Here is a 22025-nt window from a genome sequence, read left to right as displayed (position 1 = left end):
AGAGCGACGACCAAGGCGGTCAAAGAAAAAGAGAAGGTGTGAAGAGTGCACGAAGTGTTGTTTTGGGTTTTGAACGTTTGGTTACCAACCAAAATATATTGTAATATATACGCTTTTATTTATTGTTAATTGTTTTGACTGTCTTCACTCCTTGCGCAGGTCCTTGCTTCGGACACTGTGTAGGTAGCCGCCTGTGATGCGGGACAATTTTTTTATGTCTTGGTCTTGCTAGTTCTCCTTCCACCGTCGCCACCTAGTTATTGATTTTTGGAGGTATTGGAGAGCGAAGTGTAGGTCCTATGATATAAGGAATGCCGACTCCAAAGCGTTCTGGAAGTCATTTAGCCCTTTGGTTTTAGAGACCTAAAGGGCTGAGCGCGAGGCCCGCAAGATTGCGATCGGAGACTTTGAGCCTCCCCATATGTTCATCAATCCAAAGCCTAAGCCGGAAGATGATAATCATGAACCTCTCCCTCGTCAGTTTCAATTTTGCTGCCGCCAAGAGCCTTTGCAAATAGTGTGACATGTGGAAGGCAGGAGCACTTTGCCTACATCTTCGTCTATCACTTCTTCATCTAATTATATCGGATCACCATTGGATCCAATGATGCCTTTTCATGCAAGTCAAGGCATAGCCTTTCAATTTGGCTTTAGCCGATGGTATAAAGATTTTGTAGATCCTGACATTGATGAATTTGCTGAATAAAATTGTTATCGGTGGTCTTTCATCGATTTGGACCTTCGGCTGTGTCATGTCCAAAACATGACCCGGAAAACACCGTCTCCCCTGACTTTGAAGCCATAGGGACCTTCAGCAGAATCACACGCGAAACGACATTTGGAAAACGTCGTACCCTCGACTTTGAAGCCGTAGGGACCTTCGGCAGAACCGCGCACGAAGCGTAATTTGTTGACGACTACTGACGTTGCCTCGACAAATTTATCTTTTGTTTAATCGCTTATTCGTGCTCGAAGGCCTAGTATCTACAGCCAATTCCTCAAGGGCAATGTATCTCCCTTCTTGGTTTTGCTTCGTAATTGCTATTAATCGTAAATGCGATTACACAATTTACGGCGATGGTTGTCCAAGCTTCGGCTTTTATTTCGCGAAATTTTCACATTGTTTTCTACATTGTCCATGTTTCGGGATTAACATTAGGCTTCTTTGTTCGCTGCCCCCCTTCTTTTTGTTTGTTTCCAAAGGTATCGTGTGCCTTCGGCGCGGGGGCAGTCTCTATTAGCCCCCAACTTAGTCGAGAGGTGCGCCGCTATCTTTTAAGGCCGAGCAGCACTTCAGCTTTTGCTCCCAAAGGTATGTTTTACCTTCGGTGCGAGTAGAGACTCTTAGCCCCCGACTTTTAGTCGAGAGGTGTGCCGCCTTCTTTGTGGTCGGGCAGCACTTTGGCTTTTTCAAAGGTATGTTTTGCCTTCGCTACGGGGGCAGGCACTCTTTGCCCCTAAGTTTTAGTTGAGAGGTGCACCACCTTCTTTGAGGTCGAGCAGCATTTCGGCTTTTTCTCCCAATGGTATGTGTCACTGATCTGGGAACCAGGGGTTCTCGAGCCCCGAGGCTAGGACAGCACAATGCCATGTAGCGCCATCCCTCGGGGACCATCCCCCTGAGGGCCGAGAAAAGATAGTTCCGGGAGTTCCCCGAGGACCCGAGAAGAGGCAGTTCCGGGAGGGGTGCTCGGGGCCATGAACAGTTGGCCCCCGAGTACCCAGAGTTCCCCGAGGACCCGAGAAGAGGCAGTTCCGGGAGGGGTGCTCAGGGCCATGAACAGTTGGCCCCCGAGTACCCGGAGTTTCCTGAGGACCTGAGAAGAGCCAGTTCCGAGAGGTGCTCGGGGCCATGAACAGTTGGTCCCCGAGTACCTGAGAAGCCCCTTATCGGTGGACCCCACAAGGGCTCCACGGTGAGGTGTCAATGTTGGTAATATGCCCTAGAGGCGATCGAGTTTGCGGATTGGATCTGGTAATGGGCTTTAATGTTGATTAAAGGACCATTAGGGTTTAGAGTCATAATGGGCTTTAATGTTGATTAAAGGCCCATTAGTGTGCTCTATATAAGAATAGGCAGGGGCCAAGGCGCATGGTGTTCTTTAGAAACCCTAGCCGCCTCCTATTCCCGAACTCCTTTCAAAACCCTAGCCGGGCGCGCGGTGCTAGCACACCGGCGCACGGCGATTCCATCCTTGTACGTGTGGATACCGTGGAGGCGTTGCTACTATTGCGGTGCTGATCTGCTCGGGAGTACTTGGGACGTACCCGCGTGTACTCGGAAGGTGCTCGGGACGTGCTCGGGACGAGGTTGACGATCGACTACTTGACGCGCACGACGTTGGATTGGTCTGCTCCAACTCTTCTTCCGCTGCACTGCTCGTCAAGTGGTAACGATTCATGATCCCCTACTCGCATGGCTTCCTGGTTGAATGCGGTAGAGAAAATTTATTTTGTGCTAGCGTAGCCTACCCGCAACCCTTTCAGTGGTATCAGAGTCATCCTGCGTAGTTTTCGATCTGGACCGCCGTTGCGTACACGCATAGATTGTTGTAATAACATGATCCCATCACGACATTAGAATTCGATTCTACGCTTAACTCGTTTTTGCAGAGAATGTTGTGACTGGTATGGCCTTGTGATATGTGATGCATGTGTGTAATTTTTCATGGCCTGCGTGTCATGGTTAATTGCAGCCCAAGGCTGTCATGTTATTGTATAACGGCCTGCGTGTCGACTTGTGATGCTTCTTCTCATGTAATTTATCTAGTGCTATTAGGTGTAATAGACTAGAACAAGATCATGGAGATTTGAAGCATGATGACCCGGAGGACAGGAACCGTGGCGATGAAGATCACCATGTGAAGGGGCCATACTATGTCACAGTTAATATGATTGCCTGTGATGTTTTTATGTTCCTGTCATACTATTCTTTCATGTTTTATATGTGGTGGATATGATTTTCATGATAGAGTAGTTTCCCTCAGAAAAATCAAGAGTAATTGATGCCCTTCCAATAGCTGCACCTACAAAGGTTTTGATCATTGTGTGGTAGGTCTGCCAAAGCAGGGTGCCATCATTTATCTTAACCAGTTAGAGTGGATGTCGGACATCCACACGCATAGTATTGGTTTACTTGATAAAGCTATCAAAACGGTTTTGGGCTTTGGGGCATGATGTTGGGCGCCGGGGCATTCGATGCCACCCAGCAAACAAGAGTCACATAGGGATGTGATTAGCAAGGCGTTGCTTACCTATGTCACTAAGTTTCTAGCAGTGATGCCAAAGCTCACTAGAACTTAGTTGAATATGGATCTTGATCCTCTATATGTTGTTAGAGGGAAAACACATATAGTGGAGTATCTTTTGTTAAATTGTTTAATAGAAGATTCACATAGGCATAGTGTTGAACCTGCATTTTCTGTTGTAGATCATGGCACCGGCCGCTAGTAACACTTCCAGTTTTAATTTGCGATCGATTCTTGAAAAAGAGAAGCTTTCTGGAACAAACTTTATTGATTGGTATAGAAATCTGAGAATTGTTCTCAAACAAGAGAAAAAGGAATATGTTCTAGAGGTCCCCTATCCTGATGAACCAGCTGATAATGCTCCTGCCGCGGATCGGAGGGCTTATGAGAAGCACACCAACGATTCACTGGATGTTAGCTACCTCATGCTTGCTTGTATGTCCTCTGAGCTTCAGAAGCAATATGAGAACAGGGATGCCCATGATATGATTGTGGGACTCCGAGGCATGTTTGAGAACCAAGCTCGGGCCGAGAGGTACAACACCTCAAAGTCCTTGTTTGCGTGCAGGTTAACAGAAGGCAGTCCAGTCAGTCCTCATGTGATCAAAATGATTGGTTACATTGAAAGCCTGGAAAAACTTGGTTTTCCCCTTAGCCCTGAGTTGGCTACGGATGTAATTCTCCAGTCGCTCCCTGCGAGCTTCGAGCCGTTCATTTTGAACTTTCATATGAACAGCATGGAGAAAAGCATGGCTGAATTGCATGGGATGCTAAAAACTGCTGAGGAAAGCATTAAGAAGAGCTCTAGTCATGTGATGATGGTTCAAAAGGATAGCAAGAAGAGAAAGCGCAAGGACAAGGCTAAAACTTCGGATGAGATCTCGAGTTCTAAGCCTAAACCTGTTGGAAAGCCCAAGGCTGGCCCTGCCGCTTCTGACACTTGCCACCACTGCCATAAGACTGGTCATTGGCGGAGGAACTGCAAATTGTACTTGGAAGAACTCAAAAAGAAGAAGGGAAGTAAGACTTCATCTTCAGGTATAAATGTTATTGAAATTAATCTTGCTACTCGTCCTGATGATTCATGGGTATTTGATACCGGATCAATGATTCATACTTGCAAATCGTTGCAGGGACTGAAAAGGACTAGGAAGTGTGCAAGAGGCGAACTGGATGCTCGCGTCGGCAATGGTGCAAAAGTTGCTGCGTTGGCCGTTGGCGTTTACTCCTTATCGCTACCCTCAGGATTAGTTTTGGAATTAAATAATTGTTATTATATTCCTGCCTTGGGCAAAAACATTATCTCTTCTTCATGTTTGGAAGAAGACGGTTATGAATTCATAATAAAGAACAAGTGTTGTTCGATATTTTTGAATGGTATGCTCTATGGTAATTGTCCATTAGTAAATGGATTATATATATTGGATCTTGAAGATATAACTATCTATAACATTGATACAAAGAAGCCTCGGCTTAATGATTTGAATCCCACTTTTGTTTGGCATTGTCGATTAGGTCATATAAATGAGAAGCGTATGCAGAAGCTCCATAAAGATGGTCTTCTACATTCATTTGATTTCGAATCATTTGATACATGCGAGTCTTGTTTACTTGGCAAGATGACTAAGACGCCTTTCACTGGTCGAAGTGAGAGGACAAATGAATTATTGGCCCTAGTACATACAGATGTATGTGGACCGATGAGTTCTACAGCTAGAGGTGGTTTTCAGTATTTCATTACTTTCACCGATGACTTTAGTAGATATGGTTACATCTACCTAATGAGGCACAAGTCTGAATCCTTTGAAAAGTTCAAGGAGTTCAAGAATGAAGTACAAAATCATATAGGCAAGACAATTAAATTTCTGCGATCAGATCGTGGAGGTGAATATTTGAGCCATGAATTTGGTGATCATCTAAGGCAATGTGGAATCGTTCCACAATTGACTCCACCGGGCACGCCACAATGGAATGGGGTGTCCGAGCGGAGGAACCGAACTTTGTTAGACATGGTCCGGTCGATGATGAGCCAATCTGATCTTCCATTGTCCTTCTGGGGATACGCTCTAGAAACTGCTGCTTTCACGTTAAACAGGGTTCCATCTAAGGCTGTAGAGAGGACACCATATGAGATATGGACCGGGAAGCATCCCGGATTGTCTTTCCTTAAGATATGGGGTTGTGAGGCTTATGTAAAACGTTTGTCGTCTGATAAGCTCACTCCCAAATCTGATAAATGCTTCTTTGTGGGGTATCCTAGGGAAACCAAAGGATATTATTTCTATAACCGGGAAGAAGGCAAAGTGTTTGTCGCCCGGAATGGTGTCTTTCTTGAGAAAGAGTTTCTCGCGAAGAGAGTTAGTGGGAGCACGGTGCAACTCGAAGAAATTCGGGAACCACTTGAAAGTGTTTCAGCTCCTATTGAACCACAACTCGGTATGCAAGATGTTGCAGAACCTGTTGTCGAGACACCAGCCCCACGTCGGTCGGAAAGGTTCAGTCGTGCACCCGAGCGGTTTATGTTCCTAACCACGGGGCAGCGCGACATATTATTGTTGGACAATAATGAACCTAAGACTTACTCGGAAGCAATGGTGGGACCAGACTCCGAAAAATGGCTTGGAGCCATGAGATCCGAGTTAGAATCCATGAGAGAAAACCAAGTTTGGAACTTGGTCGATCCACCTGATGGTGTGAAAACTATCGAGTGTAAATGGGTTTTTAAGAAAAAGATAGACGTTGATGGAAATGTTCACATCTATAAGGCACGATTGGTGGCGAAAGATTTCAGGCAAATTCAAGGTGTTGATTATGATGAAACGTTTTCGCCCGTCGCAATGCTAAAGTCTATTCGGATTCTCCTAGCAATTGCTGCATATTTCGACTATGAGATATGGCAAATGGATGTCAAAACGGCTTTCCTTAATGGAAACCTAAGTGAGGATGTGTACATGACACAGCCTGAAGGTTTTGTCAATCCGAAAAATGCTGGGAAGATTTGCATGCTGCAAAAGTCCATCTATGGACTAAAGCAAGCTTCTCGGAGTTGGAATCTTCGTTTTGATGAAGTGATCAAAGGGTTTGGTTTCATCAAGAATGAAGAAGAGCCTTGTGTTTACAAAAGGACTAGTGGGAGCGCACTTGTGTTTCTGGTCTTATATGTGGATGACATATTATTGATCGGAAATAATATTCCAATGCTCGATGCTGTCAAATCTTCATTGCAAAAGAGTTTTTCAATGAAAGATTTAGGAGAGGCAGCATACATATTGGGCATAAAGATCTATAGAGATAGGTCGAAAAGACTAATCGGATTAAGCCAGAGCACGTACATTGACAAGGTATTGAATCGGTTCAATATGCAAGATTCCAAGAAAGGTTTCTTGCCAATGTCACATGGCATCACTCTCAGCAAGAATCAATGTCCTAAGACATCTGATGAGCTCGAGAGGATGAGTGCGATCCCGTATGCTTCTGCTATCGGGTCCATCATGTATGCTATGTTTTGTACACGCCCAGATGTCTCCTATGCTCTAAGTGTTACGAGCAGATATCAATCGAACCCAGGTGAATGTCACTGGGCTATAGTAAAGAGTATCCTCAAGTACATAAGAAGAACTAAGGATATGTTCCTAGTCTATGGAGGTGAGGAGGAGCTCGTTGTAAATGGTTACACCGATGCTAGCTTCCAAACCGACAAGGACGACTCGAGATCGCAGTCTGGTTTTGTGTTCTGCCTCAATGGAGGTGCGGTGAGTTGGAAGAGTTCCAAGCAAGAAACGGTTGCTGATTCCACAACGGAGGCCGAGTATATCACAGCTTCGGAAGCTGCAAAAGAGGCTGTTTGGATCAGAAAATTTGTTTCTGAGTTGGGTGTGGTCCCTAGTGCGTCCAGTCCAATGGACCTCTATTGTGACAATAGTGGTGCCATTGCACAAGCCAAGGAGCCTAGGTCGCACCAGAAGTCCAAGCACATACTTCGGCGCTATCACCTCATTCGAGAGATTATTGATAGAGGTGATGTAAAGATATGCAAGGTGCACACGGATTCGAATATTGCTGATCCGTTGACGAAGCCTCTCCCACAGCCCAAGCATGAGGCACACTTGAGCTCTATGGGTATTAGATACTTGCGGGATAGACTCTAGTGCATGTGAGAGAATGTGTTCTGTCTATGCTAATGTACTTTTGGATAATTGTTATCTGGTTCTATGAATAATTATCATTTACATTGATCAGCAAGTATGTGACTTGTTTGTGAAACTCTTTGTTTTTATGATGTTATTCTAAATAGTCCCTAATCTCATATCATTGTGTGGGACAATAATGATTTATAGATTAGCACATTTGACTGAATGATGATCATGTTTCACGGATCATAGATATGGAGATATCAAATCAGTAATGTGGACACATGTTAGAGAACATGATGTTGGATAGACCCACCCTGAGATACTGCTGGGATTGTTATTTTTAATGTGCCATCAGTTGTTATCTCAAATGGTGTACCTACAGAATCCTTTGACCTGAGATCATCATTGATTCCAGAATGTGTAGTAACACACTTAGGGGCTTCCAAACGCTATTCCGTAACTGGGTAGTTATAAAGGTTGCTTTCGGGTATGTTATGAAACATGTCGTGGGATGTGAGTGATCAAGATGGAATTTACCCCTCCTAAATAACGGGAGAGATATCTCTGGGCCCCTCGAGGTAGTTGGATTGGAAAGTGCATGGCCATGCCAATGTGATTAAAGAGTTAATCATGGTGAATCCACTACTTGATCGAGTGAATGGTCGAGCTATCACAAGGGTGGCACGAATCTCGCCTTGAGCTTGACTGGTATCGTGTGGTAAAGGGATTGGTGCATGAGTATATCAAGGTTCAGCCGATATGATCTTTGTGTGCATTCGGGAGTCAATATGTCCTGCTAGGTACCGCTATTGACTTGCAATTCGGAAAAGGGTTTCCGGATAGCGGCCGTTTACACATGAACCTAACGGGTCACACACTTAAGGGGATGGAATATAAAACTTGTGCTGACTCTAGTGCAAGTGGGAGATTGTTGGTAATATGCCCTAGAGGCGATCGAGTTTGCGGATTGGATCTGCTAATGGGCTTTAATGTTGATTAAAGGATCATTAGGGTTTAGAGTCATAATGGGCTTTAATGTTGATTAAAGGCCCATTAGTGTGCTCTATATAAGAATAGGCAGGGGCCAAGGCGCATGGTGTTCTTTAGAAACCCTAGCCGCCTCCTATTCCCGAACTCCTTTCGAAACCCTAGCCGGGAGCGCGGTGCTAGCACACCGGCGCACGGTGATTCCATCCTTGTACGTGTGGATACCGTGGAGGCGCTGCTACTATTGCGGTGCTGATCTGCTCGGGAGTACTCGGGACGTACCCGCAAGTACTCGGAAGGTGCTCGGGACGTGCTCGGGACGAGGTTGACGATCGACTACTTGACGCGCACGACGTTGGATTGGTCTGCTCCAACTCTTCTTCCGCTGCACTGCTCGTCAAGTGGTAACGATTCATGATCCCCTACTCGCATGGCTTCCTGGTTGAATGCGGTAGAGAAAATTTATTTTGTGCTAGCGTAGCCTACCCGCAACCCTTTCAGTCAATCGGTGGGAGGTCCGATGCTACATTTAAGAGGGAGCGTGGCCTGTCACATCCAACTACTCCCCCCCACGCCTGTTGTACTGAGTACGTCAGTCCCTGCCACCACCTGATAGGGAGGCGTGGGGACATTTAATGTGATGGCTCCCATCGCACGTCACCCTGTGGGGCCCATAAAGGAAACGGCTTGGAGATATCGTCGCTGGGCTCGAGGCATATCGCCTGCCACCCCGCCGTGTCAGGTCTGCTCTGACCGGATGGGCATGCAGGGATGTTCGGCAACTGCTCGGTGGGCCCCCCTGCACCTGCTAAAGTTGGGCGTATTGGGCGACAGGATCGGCCGAAAGACGCATTTTCAACCCTTGTAACATCAAACTGTACCCCCATAATGGTTGCTTTCCATTTATGGCATACGGGAACTCGTGCCCCCATTCTGGGCATGCCGAGCCTCCCTCTGGTAGGATAAAAAGGGGAGGGAGCACTTCGAAGGAGGAGAGGCTAAGTTAGAGTGAACTCGAAGCAAGAAGCAAGACTGAAGCTCAAGACTTAGACAAAAAACCTTGTTACACAGAGATCCAGAGAAAGCATTCCAAGAGCATTAATAGCATATCAGACACACAGGAGTAGGGTATTATACTTCGTGCGGCCCGAACCTGTATAAAATCCCTTGAGCATTTACTCTTACTAGCCGACGATCATCCATCCCATCTAGATATCATATATTCACATTAAATCCACGTACGAGGTAGATCCAGAATCAGCCCCCGGTCGGATCTCAAAGGGGGTTCCTCAGGATCCCCGCTTGCGGTGTTCATCCACCGACAGTATGTTTTGCCTTCGATGCGGGGGCAAACACTCTTAGCCCCCAACTTTTAGTCAAGAGGTGCATCACCTTCTTTAAGGTCAAGCAGTACTTCAGCTTTTTCTCTCGATGGTATATTTTGCCTTTGGTGCGAGGGTAGGCACTCTTAGCCCCTGAATTTTAGTCGAGAGGTGCACCGCCTTCTTTGAGATCAGGCAACTGTCAGTGAATTAGGAACCAGGGGTCCCTGAATCCCGAGGCCAGGCCAGCAATCCGCCACATGGCGCCCTCCCACAGAGGTCATCTCCGCAAGGTAAAAAAGACTAAGTCTCGGGAGAGGGCGCTCGGGGCCACAGTCAGTGGTTCCCAAGTACCCGAGTTCCCCGATGATTTGCGAAGACTAAGTGACCGGGAAGAGAGTGCTCGGGGAGGTGAACAGTGACTCCCGAGCACCCAAGTCCCCCGACGACCAGGAGAAACCGAGTACCAAGAGGGGTGTGCCCGGGGCTGCGAGCAGTGGCCCCCCGGGCACCCGAGTGCCCCGAGGACCCAAGGAAGGAAGTTCCGGGAGAGAGTGCTCGGGGCTGCGAGCAGCGACCCCCGAGCACTCGGTTCCCTAAGGATCCGTACAATCAAGCTCGGGAGAGAGTGCTCGGGCCGTGAACAGTGGCCCCGAGCACTCGGTTCTCCGAGGACCAAGAAAGGACGTTTTCGGGAGAGAGTGCCTGGGGAGGTGAACAATGACCCCCTAGCACTCGGTTCCCTAACAACCCAGGAAGCCTCTCCGTCAGTGGCCCCCACAGGGGTCCAGCGATGAGGTGTCAGCCAATGAAAAGCCCGATGCCGCATTTAAGAGTGCGCGTGACCTGTCACCTCCAACTGCTCCCGCCACGTTCGGTGTCAGTTCCTGCCATATTCTGGCAGAAGGGCATGGGGACATTTAATGCACGAGTCCCATCCCGTGCCATCTAGCGCGCCTCGGGATAGCATCGCATGGCCCGAGGTGTTTCGTCTGTCGCACTGCTGTGGCAGGCGAACAAGACTGGGCGGGCACACCGGGCCGCTCTGCAGCTGCCCGGTGGGCCCTCTCCATGGTGCCCGTTGCCAGCGCCATCATGACGACTGAAGACCGGGCGCGGGGCACGTTTTCAACCCCCATCACTTCGTGCAGAGGCCATGATAACGCCCTTTCCATTTATGGCACCTTGGAAGTCGTGCCCTCTCTTTCGGGGCACGCTACCGCCGGCGGGTATTTAAAGCGGCCGGCGGGCACGGACAAAGACAGGGTGAATTGGAAGGCAATGCTCGAACTCTCAGACAGGCGTACACAGAGTCCAACAGATATCGAAGAACACCTTCGTACGAGCATAGAAACCGAAGAACAAGGAGCTCAAGGCTCTAGGTTAGATAGACATTCTTATAACTAGCACATTCCTGAGAGACACTATGAGGGCATTTATAGCATCCATACAGGAGTAGGGTGTTACGCGCAGTGCGGCCCGAACCTTTCTAAAAATCCCCCAGCGCATTTACTCTTTTTTGCATTAGATCATTCCACCCCACCTGTCATCGCATTTACATCCATTTATTTCTCCAGCAAACATATTCAGAATCATCCCCCTGGCCGAATCTCTAAAAAGGGGTCCCTCAGGATCCCTGCGACAGGAGTTAACCCTCCGACAACTGGTGCGCCAGGTAGGGGGGTTGCATCCCTGAATTTGTTTGTTTTCTCCTGCAAAAAAATGGCGGGTGGCCATCGTCTCCAGCGCACCGACTCCAGCTCTAGTGAGGAAATGGAGCCCCTCGCTCAGGAGGCCCCAATCGCTGCTGCTTTCCAGCAGCAGCCACAGTCTACACGCACTGCGTTCCCCTCTTAGGGGGACCATGGCGCAGGGCCCAGCAGGGTCGCCGCCGCCGTCGCTGGTGCACCATCCAACCCTCAGCAGGTGGCCGAAACTCCTACCGCCAGATCCACGTCTGGACAGCGCCGGGCGCCGTTGCGGCGTAGGCTCACCTTCAACGAGGCCAGTCCTGGGAGCGCACTGATTGCGGCGCAAGCTCTACTCAGGCACCCGCCAGTCCAGGCGGCGGGGGAAACCCCGAAAGGCTGCTGGCTCCAGGAGGTGGTCGCCTTGGTTGGCACGGCTCACCGCTAGGTGCTGGCCAAAAGTTCCCGCGCTACCTCCCACCACGGCACAGCTAAGACCGGCCCATCATCGGGTGGCGATCGCACTGGCCGGGGGGCCTCCAAGCAGAGCGCCGCCCCCCTGGCCACTACCGGAGCTCAGGACCTCCGCTTACACCTCAACGAGCGGAGGGCCATTGAAGACGCACGTGTCACCCTCGAGCACCAGCGGGAGACTCGGCATGAGGCTGAAGCCGAGGACCAGGCCTCCTCCTTGCCGGCCCATGATCGCCGGGGCTCCCCGGCTCACCGGCGTTCACCGCCTAAGGGTGCTACCCATGCCGCAGGGTACGGCACAGGCTGCCGTGCGTTCACTAGCGAGCTCCGTTGGGTCAAATGGCCCACCAAGTTCCGGTCAGAACTACTGGACAAGTACAACAGGTCCATCGACCCCGTCGAGTTCCTTAAGATATACACCACTACTGTCCAAGCGGCTGGCGGCAGTGAAAAGGTGATGGCCAACTACTTTTATGTCGCCTTGAGGGGCTCTACCCGCTCTTGGCTTATGAACTTACCCCCAGGATCCATCGGCTCCTGGGATGATCTTTGCCACTAGTTTGTGGCTAACTTTCAGGACACATTCATGCGCCTCGCCCTGGAGTGCGACCTCCACGCCGTCAAGCAGCAGGAAGTGGAGACGCTGCGGTGCTTCATACAGCGCTTCAGCCAGGTCCGCAACACCATCTCACGGATAACCCACCACGCTATCATTGTCGCGTTTCGGCAGGGTGTCCGCGACGAGCGGATGCTCGAGAAGCTGGGCACGCACGAGGTCAGAACCACTGCGGAGCTTTTCGCGCTGGCTGACAAGTGCGCCAAGGCTGCGGAAGCTCGAGCATGGCATGTTCCGCGCCCTGAGCATCCCGCTCCGACAGGAGGGAAAAGAAAAAGAGAAGGAGGCGCGAGGCTGTCCCCATCGAGCCGGCTCAGGGCTCCGCTCATGGGCCGGCCTAGGAACCCGACCACCGGCTAGGACACCAGGTGGCCGCCGATAGACGGCCCGCACCCGCGAGGGCTCTAACGCGAGCCCCTCCTAGGGCTCTGGCTCCCGCACGGACTCCCGCTTCGGCAGGACCCCTGCTCCCGCGAGGCCCGAGCCGGGGAAGTGGTGCCAGATCCACCAGACCAGGTGGCATGACCTCACGGAGTGCCACACGGTCAATGGCCTCATCGAGCAGCGCCAAAGGGACCGCGAGGAGCCCCGCAGGGGCGGCGACGACAGAGCCGCCCCCGACAACCAAGAGCTCGGCTTCCAGGAGCTTGAGCACACCGTTGCCTTCATCGACGGAGGCGCGTACACGCCCTCCTCCCGCCGCAGCGTCAAGTCCATGCGGCACGAGGTGTGCTCGGCAACCTCGAGCGAAGAGGTCGCAAGGCCCCTGAAGTGGTCGGATGCCCCGATCACGTTCAGTTTGGCCGACCACCCCGCCTGTACTGCAGGTGTGGGGCGACTACCCCTGGTAGTGTCCCCCACCATCTGCAATGTGAAGGTCAGTAGGGTGCTGATCGACGGGGGCGCAGGCCTGAACCTCCTCTCCAGGGAGGCTTTTTAGAAGCTACAGGTGCCCTCCAGGCGCCTAAAGCCGTCGCTGCCCTTTTACGGGGTGACACCCGGGCACTCCCTGCCCCTCGGGCAGGTCGAGCTGCCCGTGACATTCGGGAGCCGAGACAACTTCCGGACGGAGAACGTTATCTTCGACGTCGTGGAGCTCCCCCTCCCCTACAATGCCATCCTCAGGCGCCCGGTGCTCGCTCAGTTCATGGTGGCCACGCACTACGCGTATCTCACGGTCAAGATGCCGGGCCCTGCGGGCCCCATCTCTATGTCCGCCGAGACCAGCAGCATCGTCTCCTGCGCCGAGCAGTTATACTCTGCATTGGTCTTAGCTCGGGCCGAGGTTGAAGGTCATCCAGGGGGCCCGGGACCCTCTTCATCCAAACCCCGACTCGCTCCCGACGCCTCCGTTCCTACGAAGGAGGTCATGGTGGGCGAAGACGCCTCCCAGGTCATCCTAATCGGTGGTGACCTGGGCGGCAAATAGGAAAGCGCGCTCGTCGCCTTCCTCCGGGCTAACGTCGACGTGTTTGCATGGCAGCCGTCCGATATGCCCGGGATCCCTAGGGAGGTGATTGAGCACGACCTGGCTGTGCACCCAGACGCACGGCCAGTGAAGCAGAAAGTCCAGCGGCAGGCGCCCGAGTGCCAGGAATTAATCCGGGAGCAAGTCAGTAAGCTCCTTGACGTCGGATTCATCCGAGAAGTCCTCCACCCCGAGTGGCTGGCGAACCCAGTCATCGTCCTGAAGTCCAACGGCAAGCTTCGCATGTACGTAGACTACACCGACCTAAAAAAGGCTTGCCCAAAAGATCCTTTTCCTTTACCCCGCATACATCATATTGTAGATGCAACCGCGGGATGTGATCTTTTATGTTTTTTAGATGCAAATTCTGGTTATCACCAAATTCGCATGGCCATAGAGGATGAAGAAAAAACTTCTTTTACCACTCCGGTGGGGACTTATTGCTATGTATCAATGCCTTTTGGCTTGCGCAACGCTGGGTCTTCTTTCCAGCGCGCTGTTCGCATCACCCTTGACTCGTAGGTTGGCCGCAACGTCGAGGCGTACATCGACGATCTGGTGGTCAAATCCCGAGACCGCGCCACCCTGCTTGAAAATCTTGCCGAGACTTTCAACAGTCTCCGCACTACCCGCTTGAAGCTCAATCCCGAGACATGTGTCTTCGGGGTACCTACGGGCAAGCTCCTCGGTTTCTTGGTCTCCAGCCGAGGGATTGAGGCCAACCCAGAGAAGATCCGGGCCATCGAGCAGATGTGACCCCTGGCTCGACTCAAGGAAGTCCAGCGTCTCGCCGGCTACATGGCGGCCCTCGGGCGCTTCATCTCCAAACTCGGAGAGCAAGGACTCCCCCTCTTCAAGCTCCTAAAGAAGATCGGTCGCTTCGACTGGACGCCGGAGGCCGAGTAGGCCTTCCACGATCTGAAGAAGTATCTCACCTCGCCGCCCGTACTGGTGCCCCCCTCCGAGGGGGAGCCACTACTGCTCTACGTCTCGGCCACTCCTCAGGTCATGAGCATGGTACTGGTGGTGGAGCGCGATAAGTGCTCAGGGCAAGGTGCTGGTTCCTAGCTCCCAGCCGCCCCCGAGCACTCCCCAGTCCTCGCGGCTGCCCCCGAGCTGGGGGTCGAGCCCGAGCACTTGGCTCCTCCCGACCAGGGAGTCAAGCCCGAACACTCAGCTAGCCCCGACCACGTCACCGAGCTCGGGGGCTGTGACAGGCCCTCGGGTGAAGCCCCAGTCCAGGCCTGCCGCGTGCAGCGACCTGTGTACTTCGTCAGTGAAGTCCTCCGGGATACCAAGACAAGATACCCCCAAGCCCAGAAGCTGCTCTACACCGTGCTCATTGCTTCCCGAAAACTGCGCCACTACTTCCAGGCGCACAAGGTCTCGATGGTCACCACGTACCCACTGGGGCCCATCCTCTGGAACCGAGAAGGCACCGGGCACGTTGTCAAGTGGGCAGTGGAGCTGGCAGAGTTTGACTTGCACTTTGTCAGCCGCCAGGTGATCAAAAGCCAGGCACTCTCTGATTTCATGGCAGAGTGGACACCCGTTCCCGAGATCGATCAAAAAGAGTTTTCCGCATATCCCAGGCACGACGTGCTCGGGTACTGGATTATGCACTTCGACGGTTCCCTCACGCTGAAAGGCGCGGGGGCCAGAGTGGTTCTCACCTCCCCAACGGGTGAAGAACTCTGGTACGTTGTGCAGCTGCAGTTCCGAGCAACCAACAACATGGCAGAATATCAGGGCCTCATCGCTGGCCTCCGGGCCGTGGTGGGCCTCGGGGTTCATCGCCTCCTGGTCAAGGGTGACTCCCAGCTTATGGTCAACTAGGTATCGAAAGAGTACCAGTGCATGGATCCTCAAATAGCGGCGTACGTGTTGGAAGTCAGGAAGCTGGAGAGGCACTTCGACGGCCTGGAGCTACGGTACATCTCTCGCCGCGACAACGCTCTGGCTGATGACCTTTCTCACCTAGCCTCCTCCCGTGCACGCGTCCCTGCCGGAGTCTTTGAAGAAAGACTCACACAGCCTTTCGTCCTGCCTGCCGAACAGGACGAAGGGGAAACCTCGAGCTCAATTCAAGAGATCCCGGAGGCACCCTCAGTGGGAAGCCCCGACAGGGTGCCATCGCTCGGCGAGTGCGCTGCGCTTGCTGGCAGTTCTCAAGATGCCTTGTGGATGGACGAGATCCGACGGTACTTGAAAGAAAATTTCCTCCCCGGGGATGATGCCTCTGCTGAAAGAATTGCTCGGCAGTCCAAACGCTATGCCATAGTAGATGGGGATCTCTACCGGCGTGGCGCAGGCGGCGTCCTCCTGAAATGCTTCACCCGGGCAGAAGGTGGTGAGCTTCTCGCTGAGGTCTACGAGGGCGAGTGTGGTGGCCATGCATCGTTCCGCACGTTGGTCGGGAAGGCCTTCCGGCAAGGTTTCTACTGGCCTACAGCTCTGCAGGATGCTTCCGAGATGGTTCGGCGCTGCAGGGCGTGCCAGTTCCATGCAAAGCAGATTCACCAGCTAGCTCAGGCTCTTCAAACCATCCCCCTGTCATGGCCCTTCGCGGTCTGGGGGCTGGACATTCTGGGTCCATTCCCCAGAGCAATCGGGGGCTATGAGTACCTCTATGTCGCCATCGACAAGTTTACCATGTGGCCGGAGGAGGTTCCAGTCATCAAAGTGACCAAGAACACGGCGCTCCAGTTCATCCGTGGTATCACCAGTCGCTTCGGCGTCCCGAAACGGATCATCATAGACAATGGCACTCAGTTCACAAGTGCCTATTCGGAGACTACTGCGAGGACCTCGGCATCAAGCTCTGCTTCACCTCCGTTGCTCATCCTCGGAGCAATGGGCAGGTCGAGTGCGCCAATACTGAGATACTGAAGGGGCTCAAAATCCAGACCTGCAACGTACTCGCAAAGCACGGGAAAGGGTGGATAGACGAACTGCCTGCTGTGCTATGGGCCAATTGGACCACACCGAGTCGCGCTACTGGGGAGACTCCCTTCTTCCTGGTGTACAGTGCTAAGGCGGTCCTCCCCTCCGAGCTCACTCTTGGCTCCCCTCGGGTGCATGCCTACTCTGAAGGCGAACAGGAACAGCGAAGGCGCGACGACGTCGACTACTTGGAAGAGGGCCAGCGACGTGCCACCGTTCGAGTAGCCCGCTACCAGCAAAGCCTGCGGCGCTATCATCAGCGTCACATCCGGGCCCGGTCTCTCGAGGTGGGAGATCTAGTTCTCCAACGCGTCCAATCGCGCGAAGGAAGGAATAAACTGTCCCCTATGTGGGAAGGCCCCTTCACCGTGATCGGTGTCCCGCGAGAAGGCTCTTTTCGGCTGGCTGCAGTGAACGGGCAGCCGCTCCCCAATGTGTGGAACATCGAGCATCTGCGCAAGTTCTTCCCGTAGATGGCATGTATGCGTGCTCAGGCCAACCAGGCCAGGGGCTCCACCCCCCCCCCCCCCCCCCGCCCAAGTTGGCCGGGGCTACCACTAACCGGGTAAGTCACCCAGTCTTGTAAAAATTGTCAATACAATATATATGTCCACTTCTTACTTCAAATTTTACGTTTTCTGGAAAGCATATGTTTAATCTGTCTGGTGAGATGCTCGATTGTGTGAGAAAAACTTGCTCTCTCTTTTTCCCCGTTGATAAAAGAATCCCGATCGGTATGCGCGCGGGCAGTTGCCGCTGACTTATGTCTGTCATGGTAGGCTGTGGTGTTCGGTGTCGTGGCAGTCCCTCGGGCATCACCGAGTTCCTGGGGTTCTCAGGTAATCCTATCGCTCGAGCAAAGAGTAGTCCGGAGCCTAGGCCCCAGGGACGAGCTGTCGGTGCTCGGTCTGGTCTGTCATACCTGGGCACCATCCAACCATAGGACCTCTGGGTTATGCCTCTGCCTGTATAGTCCGCTGGTCCGGGTATTCAAGAGGTCTCGGGTCGAAAATGAGAGCAGTCTATAATGAGTACAACACTAATAGAGCGCACCACACAAAGAATCTTTCGATTTTCGTAAGTCACAGATCAACAACCAAGAGCAAAAGCAGGTCGACCATGAGGGCCTCAGTGCCTAGGTCGCTGCTCAGGCCTGGGGGTCCTCGGGTGGTCCTACCGCTCGGGCATGAGTGGTTAGGATCGCCTGGTCCCGGGCTCCCCATGCGCTCCCCAGTGCTTGAACGCTCCAACCAAAGGAACCAAGTTCCCGGACACCCCGAGCTCGGAGCGCATACCTCTCCTGGATCAGTCGGCCGAAAAGCTGACAGCTGTCCGGTGAGTGGTTAAAGTCATACGAATATACATTCAGTGATCTACTGTTCCCGAGTTGTCCTCGAGGCCCTCGTATTCTAACCTATTCAGCGAGATGGTCTCCTCGCGCACAAAACCCTGCCCACGTGTCCGCTTTTCTCGGAACAACAGAACGGACAGTAGAAATGTGTACCGTACGAACGGCGATGTCTGACCGAAGTCCTTCATGGTGGTCGTGGTGTTCAGTTCGCTTAAAAGGCCCCGGGCACTACCGAGCCTCTAGGGTTCTCGGGTAATCTCACCACTCGAGCAAAGAGCGGTTGGGAGCCTAGACCCTGGGGGCGGGCTATCGGTGCTCGGTCCAGTCCGTCCTAGCCCAGGCACCACCAAACTGTGGGGACTCTTGGTCGCATTTCCGCCCGCACGTGTCTCTAGTCTACCTGTTTGAGTGGTCGCGAAATGGGAAAGTGTTCACTGGTCGTGGCGTGCTCCGTGCTATATCGACCTATCTCCCGAGCAAGGAAGTTCGTGCCTTTGTCTGTTGACTTAGCTGTTGCGGACTCGCGAGGGCTTGAGGGCTGAACGTGCAAAGAAGGCCTCGCTACTCAGGTGATGAGTGGTCGGGGTGACTTCATTCTCGGGGAGGGAAGGGTCGGGCTCGGTCCGACGGAGTACTCCTTGGGACATCAAATGAAAAGAACAGAGACTTCATCAGGCAGAGAACGCTGGAGTTGCAACCCCAAAGAAAGGCTTCCATTATATTTAAAAGAAAGGACAGCTATTCTGAGGGATCACTCCCATATTTACATCATGTCAAAGAAAAAGAAAATTACAAAAGCCTAATCTAAGTCTGAGTCGTCGGGCTCAGAAGGTAGCGGGGACTCCTCGCCACTGCTACCCGCGTCCGACGGCGGCGGCAGCTCTCGCATGAAACAAGCCGCCACCTCGGCGGTGACGCCCCGAACAGCTTCCCGGGTGGCCTCCTCCTCGGCCTCGACCACCCCTTCCTGAGCTGGCTCCAGCGAGAAGTTCGAGTCCCGGCTCCGGTAGTAGGCCAGGACGTCCTTCAGGATCTGCAACCGCTCCTCCAAGCTCAGCCCCTCGGCCGTGCTAGTCGGGACGGCGACGGGCGCCGAGGCTTTGACCTGCTTCTGCTTCACCTGCTCGGCGAGGGCAGAGAGGGCCTGCTCCCGAGCAGTCAGCTCTGACTCCCATTGGGCGACCCGCTCCTCCCGAGCAGTTAAGGCCGCCGCCGCCTCGGCAGCCTCCGCCTCCCGGTGAGTCAGTAGCTCCTCCCGGGTGTCCAGAGCTGTCGCCACGATGCCAATGTCGGTCTCGCGAATCACGATGTCCTCCTCCTGACACTGGAGCTTGGCGTGGCTCTGCTCAACCTTGTCCTTCTGGCGAGCTAAGTCTACTTGGGAGGCCTCCACCGCCCTCTCGCATGACAGGATCATGTCCTCCCGAGCCCGCACCAATCTCTCCCTTCCGAGCACCACGGCGGCCCGCCGTCGCGATATCTCACCCAGGCGAGTGGCTTCTTCTTGCTCGGGGACGGCCTCCTCGCGTATCTCGTCCAGGGTCTGCCTTTCCGTGTCCATCGTGCACCGCTCCTTCTCATGGGCGGCGTGCGCCACGGTGACGCGGGCCTCCAAAAGAAGGTTGATCTTCGCCAGCCGCTCCCTCTCCTCAACAAGGGTGGCGCGGTCCACCTCAAGTTGGGTCCTCTCCCCCACCACAGTCACCTCCAGTCGCTCGATCACCTCCCGGGCGCTTCCTAGCACGTCCGGGAGGGATTCTGCAGGCCGGCTGGACGACGGTCGGGGGCTGGGTCCCCTGCGAGCCCTCTCCGAGGCCATCTGCCCTGCACTCGATGTGTTCGGGGTGGGCTCGGCCGATGCTGGCTGCTCAGGCGTGGCCTCTGCCATCGGCACACTCTGCGGCTCTGGCTCCACCGGCGCACTCTGCTCTGGTTCGGCCGGCGCGCTCTGTAGCTCCGGCTCCACCGGCGCACTCTACGGCTCTGGCTCCACCGGCGCGCTCGGCTCAGGCGCGCTCGGCTTGGGGGCTGGAGCCGGCCTTGGTGCCTCCGGCCGTCCTTGGTCTCCGGCGGCGTCCTTAGGCGGCCTGAAAGAGAAAACAAGGTCAATCTCCGAGCTCACTCTGGGCGAAGCATGCTCGGGAAAAAGAAGAACTTATGCAGTCTTCGGTCTTCGGTATTGCCAACGCGATTTCGGGATCTTGTACTCCGGGCCCGATGGCTTTGGCCTGGAATCTGCCCTCCTCCTCTTCGGCGGGGGGCTCTGTGGGGCCGCCGCGGAGTCCGTCTCTGGCGGTGGGCCAGCTTGGGCACTCGCTGTACACGTGCTCCCGTGCCAGCCTTGGTCTCTGGGCTCCGGCGCTCGGGTGCCCGTCGCCGACGGCGGGCCAGCTTGGGCACTCGCTGTAGACCCGCTCGAGTGCTGGCCTTGGTCTCCCAGTTCTAGAACCGCATATGCCGCCTCCGTCGCGGACCCAGCGCTGGACGATTGGCCACCCCAGCCTCCCTCCTTCACGCCGCCCACCGACGGCCGCTGCCGTGGAGGCGACGGCGACGAAGAGGACGTCGGTGTAGGAACAAAAGTCCAGGGGCGCTTCCCTTTGTCCCCTGGCGCTGTCACCGCCCCACTATCGGCGGCGCCTCCTCCACCGGCCTGGCGGTTGCTGCATGCGGCCTGCCGCCCGCGGCGCCCGCACTGCTGGCCTGCGGCCCGCTACCCGTGGCACTCGCGCCACCGGTCTACACCGGGCCGCCCACGGCCCCCTTGCCGCTCGTCTGGGGCCTGCTGTTGGCGGCGCTCCCGCTGGAGGCACTCAGAGCGCGGCCGGTCGCCTCATCCACCCCGGGAATCTGGATAGTCCCGGGGTTCCGGCGCCCTGGCCGGTCGACCAGCCCCTGGGCGTCGAACTCGGGCAGCATCGCTTGCAGCGCCACCTGGTTCGGGTCAGCGCAGAGCGCCAGCTGCTCCCAGGGAAGCTCTGTCCGGGTCAGGTCCTCCACGCCGGTCACCACCCAGAGCAGGCCCGCTAGCGCTGCATCGTCCAGGTCCCACTCCGCGCCGATCTGGGTCCTGGTGATGTCCTGAGAGCCCATGTACACCTAGCAGGGTCGGACCCACTCCCGTAGATGCGCCAGGCGGCGACGCAGGTAGTCCGCCACCACCATCACCAAAGTGAGGCCGGCCTGGCGCAGGAAGTCGATGCGATCCAGGACCGGCTCCATCCGCTTATCCGTCTGCGGCGGCGCCTCCCAGATTGACCTCTGGGGCTCTGCCGCCATCTCCAGCAGCGTAAGACAGTCGTGTGGACTGATGTTGACGTAGAACCAGTCACGCCGCCAGTCGTCCCATTTGCTCCTCAGCACCTGGGGAATGTACTGCTCCGCGGCCGTCCCGCAGCCGGAAATTGCAGCAGCCGGTGACATCAGAGGACGAGGGCTCAGGAGCGCAAGGAAGAAGAAGATTTGATCGCAAGGATGGCGTAAAGAGGGGGGAGGTTCGCTCCCCTCCTTTTACACTCCAGGGAAATGCAAACGTCGCCTGCCACGGTGCACTTAGCGAGACGATTTCCTCGGCCAGCACAACCGCCAGGCGAATCTCCCTCGGGCCGCGCGGTTGTCAGCGGTTGCCAGGCGCACTTTCCTCGATCTGCGCGGTTGCCATGCGCACTGCCTGCCTCGTTATCACGCACCGCTCACCTCGTTATCACGTGCCTCGAGCCGCGCGGTTGTCAGCGGTTGCCATGCGCGTCCGTTCGGCTCCCCGTTGGGCCGTACCAGAAGCCTGGGCCGGAGAGG

At 54.3% G+C, this 22025-nt stretch overlaps 1 protein-coding gene across 1 annotated transcript; it reads left to right on the top strand.

Annotated features, from left to right (window-relative positions):
• The first annotated feature begins 3762 nt into the window (after nucleotides 1-3762).
• Nucleotides 3763-4492, top strand: LOC133920578 (uncharacterized). Its single transcript, XM_062365180.1, has 2 exons — nucleotides 3763-4286; nucleotides 4382-4492. The coding sequence occupies exons 1-2, from the start codon at nucleotides 3857-3859 to the stop codon at nucleotides 4396-4398; spliced, it is 447 nt and encodes a 148-aa protein (XP_062221164.1). The 5' UTR covers nucleotides 3763-3856; the 3' UTR covers nucleotides 4399-4492.
• Nucleotides 4493-22025: the final 17533 nt, after the last annotated feature.

Source organism: Phragmites australis, chromosome 6 (assembly GCF_958298935.1).
Source record: "Phragmites australis chromosome 6, lpPhrAust1.1, whole genome shotgun sequence".
Lineage (NCBI taxonomy): Eukaryota > Viridiplantae > Streptophyta > Magnoliopsida > Poales > Poaceae > Phragmites > Phragmites australis.
The sequence above is the reverse complement of the archived record's forward strand: the minus strand, read 5'-3'. Positions and strand labels throughout refer to the sequence as shown.

Bases quoted from the DNA above. Each gene is read 5' to 3' on its own strand.
- LOC133920578 (XM_062365180.1), top strand. From the start codon at position 3,857: ATGATTGGTTACATTGAAAGCCTGGAAAAACTTGGTTTTCCCCTTAGC.